At 47.1% G+C, this 13779-nt stretch overlaps 1 protein-coding gene across 8 annotated transcripts in view; it reads right to left on the reverse strand.

Annotated features, from left to right (window-relative positions):
• Window positions 1-13779, reverse strand: part of LOC137366689 (roquin-1-like) — a 132863-nt gene that overhangs the window by 25938 nt on the left and 93146 nt on the right. For all 8 annotated transcript variants that reach the window (XM_068028363.1, XM_068028368.1, XM_068028367.1 and 5 more), the window contains 3 exons: window positions 11559-11691; window positions 8637-8755; window positions 2466-2578 (listed from right to left, as the gene is read on the reverse strand). In XM_068028363.1, the coding sequence (XP_067884464.1) occupies window positions 2466-2578; window positions 8637-8755; window positions 11559-11691 (365 nt within the window). The remainder of the gene's footprint in view (window positions 1-2465; window positions 2579-8636; window positions 8756-11558; window positions 11692-13779) is intronic.

The raw sequence follows: 13779 nt of genomic DNA on the forward strand, positions 1-13779 counted from the left end.
TACCTGCCCTCAGTCAACCTAACTCTTCGTTCCGCGCCCTCAGTCAACCAATATCTCTGTATCTGCCCTCAGTCAACCAATATCTCTGTACCCGCCCTCAGCCAACCAGTATCTCTGTACCCGCCCTCAGCCAACCAGTATCTCTGTACCCGCCCTCAGCCAACCTGACTCCCTGCACCCACCCTCAGTCAACCTAACTCTCTGTATCTGCCTGTGTTTAGCCAAACACAATCTGGCAGGGATCACCGGGTCATGATCAGGAGAGGGACTGCAGGCTTACATTTTCCTTCCTAAGCTCTCAGTGTAACTGGGAATGCTAGCTAAAGTCACCCACATCCCACCAGAAAGAACGTGGGAATATGGAAAATAGGTATCGCTTGCTGTATGTCAACTTGTAGTTACTGCCTCTACACCGCTCCATCAAACACTCTCAGTGCAGGTACAATATGGGTTAGATACAGAGCAAAGCTCCTTCTACACTGTCCCATCAAATACTCCCAGGGCAGGTACAATATGGGGTAGATACAGAGTAAAGCTCCTTCTACACTGTCCCATCAAATACTCCCAGGGCAGGTACAGTATGGGGTAGATACAGAGTAAAGCTCCTTCTACATTTTCCCATCAAATACTCCCAGGGCAGGTACAGTATGGGGTATTACAGAGTAAAGCTCCTTCTACCTTGTCCCATCAAATACTCCCAGGGCAGGTACAGTATGGGGTAGATACGGAGTAAAGCTCCCTCTGCACTCTTGCATTCATGTGCTTCAACCCCAGTGCCGGATGTGAGTTTTGCATCTTCCATCGGAACCGTTGTAGGTCGTTCAGCCTCTTGACTCTGCTCCACCATTCTATTAGATCATGGCTGATCTACACCTCAACTCCATTTACCTGCCTTTCCTCCATATCCCTCGAGGCCCCTTAGCTAACAAAAATCTCATTCTTGAACGTTTCAATTGAGCCCCAGCATCCACAGCCTTTCGGGGAGAGTGTTCCAGATTGCCACTATTGTTTCTGTGAAAACTTGCTTTCTGATTTCACTCCTGAATGGCCTAGTTCTAATTTTAAGAAGAGGAGCAGGAGGAGGCCATTTAGCCCTTTGAGCCTGTTCTGCCATTCAATGAGATCATGGTTGATCTGCCACCTAACTCCAAATACCCGACTTTTTCCCATATCTTAAATACATTTGATTCACAAAAATCTATCAACCGCAGATGTAAAATATAAAATTTTTTCTCGCATTAATTGCCTTTTGCGGATAAAGTTTTTAACTTCTTCCACTCTTTCTGTATACAGGTGTTTCCTGAAAGTTCTGGCTCTAATTTTTAGACTACGCCCCCTAATCTTAGACTATATCCAACAGATATAGTTTCTACTTTATATCTACTTTATTTATACTAACTTTTATCTACTTTATTTGTTCCCCTTAATATCTCTTCAAAACTTCGATCAAATCACTTAACCGTCTAAATTTCAGGGAATAAAGTCATGGTTAGTTTGTGTAATCCCTTCTTGCAATTTAACTCTTGGAGCACAGGAATCACGCTGATACATTACACTCCCTCCATGGCCAATATATCCATCCCAAGGTGCAGTGTGCATAACTGCTCACAATAACCAGGTGTGGTTCAATCAGGGCTTTGTATAGATAAATCATGACTTCTACCTCCTGATATTCTGTTTATTTTAGTGATTTTAGACATTTTAGTGATCGATGTAACCGGACACCAACTGAGGAATGAAATTATGAATTTGGGGGGAGGGGGGGTGGAGAAAAGAGTGATATGACGGACATGAGGGGGAATGAAATGGGGGCAGTGATGCGATGGACGAGAGGGGAATGAAATGGGGGGAGTGATGCGATGGGCGAGAGGGGAATGAAATGGGGGGAGTGATGCGATGGGCGAGGGGGAATGAAATGGGGGAGTGACGCGACGTACGAGAGGGGAATGAAATGGGGGAGTGACGCGACGGACGAGAGGGGAATGAAATGGGGGAGTGACGCGACGGACGAGAGGAGAATGACATGGGGGGAGTGATGTGACGGACGAGGGGGGAATGAAATGGGGGAGTGATGTGACGGACGAGAGGGGAATGAAATGGGGGAGTGATGTGACTGAGGAGAGGGGAAATGGGGGAGCGACGCGACGGACGAGAGGAGAATGACATGGGGGGAGTGATGTGACGGACGAGGGGGGAATGAAATGGGGAGTGATGTGACTGAGAAGAGGGGAAATGGGAGGAGTGATGATTTCTGGATATTTACAGCGAAGGGTAACACAACCTGCACTTAAAGGGGCAGGCACCTTGTGGAGTTTCTGCTTAGGATGTTGGAACTTTGGGAATGTGTGGGGACTATGGGATAGAGTCAAACATTGGTGGTGAAGTGGCAATGCTGCACTGTCACAGTGAGCACCCTGTCCCCATCACTGCGGCAGGTGCAAGGCAGAAACTGAGAAGTCACTTACTTTTCAAGTTCGTCCTGAGAATGGGCGAAGGTGCAGCTGGCTCCTCGAGGACAGCCCCCCCGCTGCCTCAGGTCCCGGCACATACTCGTTTTGTACTTGCTGCTCTGTGCTGACTACATTGCAAAAAGAGAAAGAGAAAGGACTTGATACAGAGTAATAGAGACTGCGGGTCACCCTTCCCTGGCTCATTTCCAGCTGGAGCTGGAGAACCAGGTGTTGAAAATCAAAGCTGCAGTGTCCCCCTCAGTGGCTCTCTGGTTAACTACACAGTTTGATATGGCACTGAGCCTCACATACGAGCAATGTCCTGTTGCCTCTGGTACTGTGACTGGCCCGAGGAAATGCGAATTGGATGTGGTACTTGAGTGTGGTTGGTGCCTCTGGAACTGAATGCCAATGTGACATCAGCTGTGGTTCAGTTGTAACACTTTCGCCCCTGAGTCGGTTCAAGTCCCACTTAGGATCATAGAATAATACAGCACAAGAGGCCACCATTTGGTCCATCAAGTCTGCGATGGCTCTTTCAAAAAGCAATCCAGTTCATTCCCTTCCCCCGCTCTTTCCCCATAAACTTGCATTTTTTTCTCCTCGAAGTGCAGTGGATGTGGTTTACATGGATTTTAATAAGGCATTTGACAAGGTCCCGCATGGCAGACTGGTCAGTAAAATTAAAGCCCAAGGGATACAGGGGAAGGTGGCAGATTGGATCCAGAATTGGCTCAGGGACAGGAAACAAAGGGTAGTAGTCGATGGATATCTTTGCAAATGGAAAGCTGTTTCCAGTGCGTTCCACAGGGCTCACTGTTGGGTCCCTTGCTGTTTGTGGTTTATATATTAAGGATTTGGACGTAAATGTGGGAGGCATGATTGGGAAATTTGCCGATGACACAAAAGTTCATGTCGTTAATAGTGAAGAGGATAGCTATAGACTCCAGAATGATATCAATGGTTTGGTTGAGTGGGCGAAAAAGTGGCAAATGGAATTCAATCCGGAGAAGTGTGAGGTAATGCATTTGGGGAGGACAAACAAAGTGAGGGGATACACAATATTGAGAGGGGTAAAAGAAGTGAGAGACCTTGGAGTGCGTGTCCACAGATCCCTGAAGGTAGCAGGACAGGTCGATAGAGTGATGAAGAAGGCATATGGAATTCTTTCCTTTATTGGCCGAGGTATAGAATACAAAAGCAGGGATGTAATGCTGGAACTGTATTAAACACTGGTTAGGCCACAGCCAGAGTATTGCGTACAGTTCTGGTCACCACATTACAGAAAGGACATAATTGCTGTGGAGAGAGTACAGAGGAGATTTACAAGAATGTTGCCAGGGCTTGAAAGTTGCAGCTATGAGGAAAGATTGGATAGGCTCGGGTTGTTTTCCTCAGAACAGAGGAGGCTGAGGGGTGACTTAATTGAGGTGTACAAAATTATGAGGCGCCTAGATAGACAGGAAGGACCCGATTCCCCTGGCGGGGAGGCCAGTTACCAGGGGACACAGATTTAAGGTGACTGGTAGAAGGATTAGAGGGGACATGAGGAGAAACTTTTTCACCCAGAGGGTGGTGGGTGTCCGGAATTCACTGCCAGGATCAGTGGTGGAGGCAGAGACCCTCAATTCTTTTGAAAGGTACCTGGACATGCACCTGAAGTGATGTAACCGGTAAGGCTACGGACCAGGTGCTGGAACGTGGGACTAGTCTGGGCGGACTTAATTCGGCTGGTGCAGACACAATGGACTGAATGGCCTCTTTCTGTGCTGTATGTTTTCTATGGTTCTATTTATCCAACTCCCTTTTGAAGACGACTAAGAACAAAGAACAGTACAGCACAGGAACAGGCCATTCGGCCCTCCAGGCCTGCGCCGATCTTGATGCCTGTCTAAACTAAAACCTTCTGCACTTCCAGGGACCGTATCCCTCTATTCATGTATTTGTCAAGATGCCTCTTAAACGTCGCTATCGTACCTGCTTCCACCACCTCCCCCGGCAGCAAGTTCCAGGCACTCACCACCCTCTGTGTAAAAAGCTTGCCTCGCACACCCCCTCTAAACTTTGCCCCTCGCACCTTAAACCTATGTCCCCTAGTAACTGACTCTTTCACCCTGGGAAAAAGCTTCTGACTATCCACTCTGTCCATGCCACTCATAACTTTGTAAACCTCTATCATGTCGCCCCTCCACCTCCGTCATTCCAGTGAAAACAATCCAAGTTTATCCAACCTCTCCTCATAGCTAATACCCTCCAGACCAGGCAACATCCTGGTAAATCTCTTCTGTACCCTCTCCAAAGCCTCCACGTCTTCTGGTAGTGTGGCGACCAGAATTGTACGCGATATTCCAAGTGTCGTCCGCAAACTTACTAATCAGACCAGCTACATTTTCCTCCAAATCATTTATATATAATACAAACAGCAAAGGTCCCAGCACTGATCCCTGCGGAACACCACTAGTCACATCCCTCCATTCAGAAAAGCACCCTTCCACTGCTACCCTCTGTCTTCGATGACCGAGCCAGTTCTGTATCCATCTTGCCAGCTCACCTCTGATCCCGTGTGACTTCACCTTTTGCACCAGTCTGCCATGAGGGACCTTGTCAAAGGCTTTACTGAAGTCCATATAGACAACACCCACTGCCCTTCCTTCATCAATCATCTTCGTCACTGCCTCAAAAAACTCAATCAAGTTAGTGAGACACGACCTCCCCTTCACAAAACTATGCTGCCTATCGCTAATAAGTTCATTTGTTTCCAAATGGGAGTAAATCCTGTCCCGAAGAATCCTCTCTAATAATTTCCCTACCACTGCCGTAAGGCTCACCGGCCTATAATTTCCTGGATTATCCTTGCTACCCTTCTTAAACAAAGGAACAACATTGGCTATTCTCCAGTCCTCTGGGACCTCACCTGTAGCCAATGAGGATGCAAAGATTTCTGTTAAGGCCCCAGCAATTTCTTCCCTTGCCTCCCTCAGTATTCTGGGGTAGATCCCATCAGGCCCTAGGGACTTATCTACTTTAATGCTTTGCAAGATGCCCAATACCTCCTCCTTTTTGATAACAACATGACCCAGACTATCTACACTCCCTTCCCTGGACTCATCATCCTTCTCTTTGGTGAATAGTGATGCAAAGTACTCATTTAGTACCTCGCCCATTTCCTCTAGCTCCACACATAGATTCCCTTCTCTGTCGTTGAGTGGGCCAACCCTTTCCCTGGTAACCCTCTTGCTCTTTATATACATATAAAAAACCTTTGGGATTCTCCTTAATCCTGTTTGCCAATGACATTTCATGACCCCTTTTAGCCCTCCTGACTCCTTGCTTAAGTTCCTTCCTACTTTCTTTTTTATATTCCTCAAGGGCTTCGTCTGTTCCCAGCCTTCTAGCCCTTATGAATGCTTCCTTTTTCTTTTTGACTAGGCTCACAATATCCCTCGTCATCCAAGGTTCCCGAAGCTTGCCAAACTTATCCTTCTTCCTCACAGGAACATGCTGGTCCTGGATTCTAATCAACTGACGTTTGAAAGGCTCCCACATGTCAGATGTTGATTTACCCTCAAACAGCCGCCCCCAATCTAAATTCTTCAGTTCCTGCCTAATATTGTTATAATTAGCCTTCCCCCAATTTAGCACCTTCACCCGAGGACTACTCTTATCCTTATCCACAAGTACCTTAAAATTTAAGGAATTATGGCCACTGTTCCCGAAATGCTTCCCTACTGAGACTTCGACCACTTGGCCGGGCTCATTCCCCAATACCAGGTCCAGTACGGCCCCTTCCCTAGATGGACTATCTACATATTGTTGCAAGAAGCTCTCCTGGATGCTCCTTACAAATTCTGCCCCATCCAAGCCCCTAGCACTAAGTGAGTCCCAGTCAATATAGGGAAAGTTAAAATCACCCACCACTACAACCCTGTTACCTTTACATCTTTCCAAAATCTGTCTACATATCTGCTCCTCGACCTCCCGCTGGCTGTTGGGAGGCCTGTAGTAAACCTCCATCGTGACTGCACCCTTCCTATTCCTGAGCTCCACCCATATTGCCTCGCTGCATGACCCCTCCGAGGTGTCCTCCCGCAGTACAGCTGTGATATTCTCCTTAACCAGTAATGCAATTCCCCCACTCCTTTTACATCCCCCTCTATCCTGCCTGAAGCTTCTAAATCCCGGAACATTCAGCTGCCAATCCTGTCCTTCTCTCAACCAAGTCTCTGTAATAGCAACAACATCATAGTTCCAAGTACTAATCCAAGCTCTAAGTTCATCTGCCTTACCTGTTATACTTCTCGCATTGAAACAAATTGAATCTGTTTCCACCACCCTATCAGGCAGTGCATTCCAAATCCTGACCACTCGTTGCATAAAAAAGGTTTTCCTCATGTCATCTCTGGTTCTTTTGCCAATCACCTTAAATCTGTGCTCGCTGGTTATTGACCCCTCAGCCAATGGAAACAGTTTCTCTTTTTTTACTCTATCTGAACCATTCATGATTTTAAACACCTCTATTAAATCTTAGCCTTCTCTGCTGTAAGCAGAACAATCCCAGCTTCTCCATTCTGTCTACATAAATCGGAATCTCTCATCCCTGGAACCATTCTAGTAATGGCAGTTTAGCATTTGCAAGAACAGATTGGGGCTTCTGCCTGTCCCATCCTCTGATCTGGCCCCCAACGGATGTTTGGGGGCAGTCACCACTAGTGGCAGGAGAGATACTTGAGCACATAATCCAGGCTGTCGCTCCGGTGCAGCACTGAGGGAGTGCTGCAGTGTCAGAGGTGCCGTCTTTCGGGATGAGATGTTAAACAGAGGTCCCGTCCACCCTCTCAGGTAAATGTAGAAGAACCCAGGGCACTATTCAAAGAAAAGGAGGTGAGTTCTCCCCCATGGCTTGGCCAATATTTATCCCTCAACCATCAGCACCAAAAATATTTATTGCATTGTTGTTTGTGCATGATTTGACTTCTGCGATTCCCTACATTACAACAGTGACTATACTTCATAAAGTCTTTGATTAGCTGTGAAGCACTTTGGTCTGTCTTGAGGATGTGGAAGGTGCTCTATAAATTAATGTTCATTCTTTATACATGTCAGCATTATGAATGAAAAGCAATCACTGCACATTTGAATCAGGACAATTGTACAATTGCAAAGGGATTTGGTGAGACCACACCTGGAGTACAGTGCGCAGTTTTGGTCTCCATATCTAAGGAAGGATATACATGCATTGGAGGCGGTATAGCAAAGGTTCACAAGATTGATTCCTGGGATGACAGGACTGTCCTATGATGAGAGGCTGGGAGAAACGGGCCCATACTCTATGGCTGGAGAATCTAGAACACAGGGGCACAGTCTCAGGATAAGGGGATGATCATTTAGGACTGAGTTGAGGACAAATTTCTGCACTCAGAGGGTTGTGAATCTTTGGCATGTGGATGCTCCATCACTAAGTATATTTAAGGCTGAGATAAACGGATTGTTGGAATCAGGGGATATGGAAAGTGGGCAGGAGAGTGGAGTTGAGACAGATCAGCCCTGATTGTACTGAAAGGCAAAGCAGGCTCAAGAGACTGAATGGTCTACTCCTCCTATTTCTAATGTAGGATTTTCTTTAAGTTTGAAATGGGAAAACTAACTGTGTTTGATGGCATTGCATAAATGCAGTGCATCGTAACGTTACATCAGGGAGCAGTGGGATGCAGTTTCCATTTCACTCCAGTGAGTACCCCATCTCGACTGTGTCACTGTGAGGAGATACTAAGCAAGTTGCAAATGAGGCAAGCATGGTGCACAGGTGAGTTCTGAATGAGAAATCACAGTCTGTGTGTTGCTGTTACAACGTAGGAAATGCCAGAGCCAATTTGTGCACAGAAAGCTCCCACCAAGAGCAATGTGATAATGACCAGATAATGTTTACGTGATGTCGTTTGAAGGATCAATATTCTGATTTGGAGCCATGGATCACACTGTACATAATAGGAAGAATGATTTCAGTCCAGAAAATGGGGCCTTGCAGAGTTCTGCTTTAATCGGAAGTCTAAGTTTAGAAAGGATTCTTTGCCCGACAAGGAGCCTACGGTATCATTAAAGGTACTGACCAACAGAAGCCAAAAACAAACAATATCTGATGCTCTGCTCCACCAGCTGCTAACTCAACGTTGGTCACCATTTCCTTACCTGCTGCTGGTCGGTTCCTTTCTTGCTGTGGTTCTGTATAAAATCCACCAGCCCATGCACTACAGTCTTTACAGCCACCAGGCCAAGCTCCAGCTGCTCCCATGTTGGAGGAGGGGCATCTGCAGGAAGATACAGCAAATAGGGCAGTTACACAAGGAGAGACAAACAGTTCAAACAGCAAAGCACAGCTAGCAGACTGACTACACACTGACAGGAGCCTGACCTCAGGGGAATCATCTGACTGACCTCAGGGGAATCCTCATTCTGACAGGAGCCTGACCTCAAGGGAATCCTCACACTGACCTCAGGGGAATCCTCATACTGACAGGAGCCTGAGCTCAAGGGAATCCTCACACTGACCTCAGGGGAATCCTCATACTGACAGGAGCCTGACCTCAAGGGAATCCTCACACTGACCTCAGGGGAATCCTCATACTGACAGGAGCCTGACCTCAAGGGAATCCTCACACTGACAGGAGCCAGACCTCAGGGGAATCATCTGACTGACCTCAGGGGAATCCTCATTCTGACAGGAGCCTGACCTCAAGGGAATCCTCACACTGACCTCAGGGGAATCCTCATACTGACAGGAGCCTGACCTCAAGGGAATCCTCACACTGACCTCAGGGGAATCCTCATACTGACAGGAGCCAGACCTCAGGGGAATCATCTGACTGACCTCAGGGGAATCCTCATTCTGACAGGAGCCTGACCTCAAGGGAATCCTCACACTGACCTCAGGGGAATCCTCATACTGACAGGAGCCAGACCTCAGGGGAATCATCTGACTGACCTCAGGGGAATCCTCATTCTGACAGGAGCCTGACCTCAAGGGAATCCTCACACTGACCTCAGGGGAATCCTCATACTGACAGGAGCCTGACCTCAAGGGAATCCTCACACTGACCTCAGGGGAATCCTCATACTGACAGGAGCCTGACCTCAAGGGAATCCTCACACTGACCTCAGGGGAATCCTCATACTGACAGGAGCCTGACCTCAAGGGAATCCTCACACTGACAGGAGCCAGACCTCAGGGGAATCATCTGACTGACCTCAGGGGAATCCTCATTCTGACAGGAGCCTGACCTCAAGGGAATCCTCACACTGACCTCAGGGGAATCCTCATACTGACAGGAGCCAGACCTCAGGGGTATCATCTGACTGACCTCAGGGGAATCCTCATTCTGACAGGAGCCTGACCTCAAGGGAATCCTCACACTGACCTCAGGGGAATCCTCATACTGACAGGAGCCAGACCTCAGGGGTATCATCTGACTGACCTCAGGGGAATCCTCATTCTGACAGGAGCCTGACCTCAAGGGAATCCTCACACTGACCTCAGGGGAATCCTCATACTGACAGGAGCTTGACCTCAAGGGAATCCTCACACTGACCTCAGGGGAATCCTCATACTGACAGGAGCCTGACCTCAAGGGAATCCTCACACTGACCTCAGGGGAATCCTCATACTGACAGGAGCCTGACCTCAAGGGAATCCTCACACTGACCTCAGGGGAATCCTCATGCTGACAGGAGCCTGACCTCAGGGGAATCCTCCCCTTTGCCAGGGACCCTCTTTGATCATGTAAGTTACAGTGAGTAATTCCACAGATTAAGCTGGATACTGGGACAAGGCCTGGATATAGATCTGGACCTACCTGAACCTGGGCATGCTGGTGGTGGCTAGCTCCTCCGTTGTAGGATTGAGAATGAAGATCAAGCACAGCCACATAAACCTGAGGCTGAATTAATGTGGTACCAGCAGGCAAACCGTTCACGACCCAATTTGCAAGCTTTCAACAACAACAACTTGCATTTATATATCTCCTTTACACATAGTAAAATGCCCCAAGGTGCTTTACAGAAACGATCAAACAAAATTTAACACTGAGCCAAAGGAGACATTTAGGGCAGATGACCAAAGTACTGGTCCAAGTGATAGGTTTTGAGGAGGGTCTTAAAGGAGATGTTTAGGGAGGACACAGTCAAGGCATGTCTACAAGTGGAGCCCATCTACTGATCTTGGAAAGTAGCCACATGCCTATTATTTAAGGGCTCTGAGGGTAGTCGTGGCACATCTGTCAGACAGTCTGCCTGTTGATGATCACTGGCAGCTCTTAGGAACTAGTTAGCAAAGAGGTCACTGGGTCAGTATTATATGAGTGATCACTTGGATGATGTCTTTGTAGACTGACTTTCCTACATGAGAAATTGAGGTTTCATTGTAAAATCTCAAGCACCTGCAGCTGCTAAAGATTTTATAACGAGATCCAACACTGGGTAACTTTAACTGCCAAAGCTCACATGATCTGCCTTAGAGTGGCCAGTAAACCATTTGACATCTCTGCTGCCCATATCCTACTTCACACCAAGTCCTGTTCCATCCATCATCCCTGTGCTCGCTGACGTACACTGGCTCCTGGGCTAGTAATGCCTCGATTTTAAAGTTCTCAGCCTCGTTTTCAATCCCTCCATGGGCCTTGCCCCTCCCAATCTCTGTAATCTCCCCCAGTCAAACAATGCTCCACAATCTCAGTGCTCCACCAATTCTGCCTCAAGCATCTCTGATTTCCATCACTCCACCATTGGTGGCCGTGCCTTCAGATGCCTAGGCCTTAAGCTCCGGAATTCCCTCCCTAAATCTCTCTGCCTCTGTTTCCTCTTTTAGGACACTCCTTAAAAGTCACCTCTGTGACTCCACCTGCCCTAATATTTCTTTATGTGGCTCAGTGTCAAAGGTTGTTTGTTAACGCTCTTGTGAAGTGCCTTGAGGAGTTTTGCTACATTAGAGGATCGATATAAATGCAAGCTGTTGTTGATATGGCTTTGTGAGACTCTGCACTGTGCTTGCATCAATTCTGGGATGGTGTTGGACGTGAGCATGTTTGGACATTCGAATTAGCAACTGTTTTCAGTTACCTGGACTGGGGTCGATGTTGGCCAGTAACTCCAGGTGTGGCCGAAGCCGGTTCAGATTGGCAGGGTCTCCAGTTCGTTGCAGGGCGATTGTGAGCTCCTGAACACTCTGTGCAAAGGAGGCTGGTGTCTGCAACTGAGAGGAAATGGCACAGAAGGAAAGTGATTATAACTGATCTTCAGAAAGCCCCCACAGCTCCACATCACCTAGCCAACATCACAAGACATCCAAGTGAAAAAAATGTCAAACAATCCCAGAGAAATCTGGCTCTAACAGTAAGTGCAAATCATAAGAACAAAGCACAATGAATCGAAAGAGACTGCTAGACCTATGTCTTTCATGTGACCAGGTGTGTAGATGAGGGTAGTGCAGTTGATGTAGTTTACATGGATTTCAGCAAAGCCTTTGACAAGGTCCCACATGGGAGACTTATCAAGAAAGCAAATGCACATGGGATACAAGGTAACTTGATAAGGTGGATTCAAAATTGGGTTAGCTGTCGGAGACAGAGTGATGACAGATGGCTGTTTTAATGACTGGAAGCCAGTGTCCCCTATTGTTTGTCATTTATATAAATGACATGGATGACTATGTGGGGGGTCGGATCAGTAAGTTCGCGGATGACACAAAGATTGGCCGAGTGGTTAACAGTGAGGTGGAATGTCTTAGGTTACAGGAAGATATAGACGGGATGGTCAAATGGGCAGAAAAGTGGGAGATGGAATTTAACGCTGAAAAGTGTGAGGTGATACACTTGGAAGGAGTAATGTGACACGGAAGTATTCAATGAATGGCCTGACACTGGGAAGTTCCAAGGAACAAAGGGACCTTGGCGTGTTTGTCCATAGATCTCTGAAGGCAGAAGGGCAGGTTAATAGGGTGGTGAAAAAGGCATATGGGACACTTGCCTTTATCAATCGAGGCATAGATTACAAAAGCAGGGAGGTCATGTTGGAGTTGTATAGAACTTTGATAAGGTCACAGCTGGAGTACTGTGTGCAATTCTGGTCGCCACATTATAGGAAGGATGTGATTGCATTGGAGGGGGTGCAGAGACGATTCACCAGGATGTTGCCTGGGATGGAACATTTAAGCTATGAAGAGAGGTTGGATAGGTTTGGGTTGTTTTCGCTGGAGCAGAGAAGACTGAGGGGTGACCTGATCGAGGTGTACAAGATTATGAGGGGCATGGACAGGGTGGATAGGGAGCAGCTGTTCCCCTTAGTTGAAGGGTCAGTTACGAGGGGTCACAAGTTTAAGGTGAGGGGTGGGAGGTTTAAGGGGGATTTGAGGAAGAACTTTTTTACCCAGAGGGTGGTGATGGTCTGGAATGCCCTGCCTGGGAGGGTGGTAGAGGCAGGTTGCCTCACATACTTTAAAAAGTACCTGGATGAGCACTTGGCACGTCATAACATTCAAGGTTATGGGCCAAGTGCTGGCAAATGGGATTAGGTAGACAGGTCAGGTGTCTTTAATGCATCGGTGCAGACTCAATGGGCCGAAGGGCCTCTTCTGCACTGTATTATTCTGTGAAATGAATGCGTCCAGGTCTCCGTCATCATGCACCATCTACAGATAACAGTTGAGGAGAGAAAACACCTACGAGCCTCAAAGGTACTGAGCATAAGCTTAACTTAATGTACATAATTCAATCCTGATCAATGCCACCCCACATGCATTGCCATGGACTGAAGTAGATTACATATACAAAACATACATACCGTCTCACCCTGATGACCTTCTGTCCTGTTCTCAATCCCATTAAAGCAGCTAATCAATACAATCCAACCTAACATGGATTCTCGTCAACTCATTTAATCTCCAGATGAAAGTTCTATGTAAATTCTCCCTGATCCCACAAGGTAACTCCTGAATATTCATCATCCTGACATCTCCACTAATGAACCTCTGCCTTGCACAAAGAACCCTCCACCCTTGGGTCCAGCAACATGGAAACTGTAGTTGGGTATTTGATCACATTAGTCTTTAAACTGTAAGAATACTAAAAAGGAACGTAAGCATCTAACCATAACTGGATTTGGAGCGTATTCTGTTGGTGAAGCAAGGGTCAGACCTAAATAATGAGGTTTACCTGTTCAATGGACGCTAAAGATCCCATGGCACTGTTTTTGAAGAGCAGCTTCTAAAGTCCTGACCAACATTCTGGCCTCAAGCAACACCCAAAAACAGATTAATCATTCACTCATCACACTGCTTTTGGTT

The sequence above is a fragment of the Heterodontus francisci genome, unplaced genomic scaffold, assembly GCF_036365525.1.
Source record: "Heterodontus francisci isolate sHetFra1 unplaced genomic scaffold, sHetFra1.hap1 HAP1_SCAFFOLD_1127, whole genome shotgun sequence".
In the NCBI taxonomy this organism is placed as follows: Eukaryota; Metazoa; Chordata; class Chondrichthyes; order Heterodontiformes; family Heterodontidae; genus Heterodontus; species Heterodontus francisci.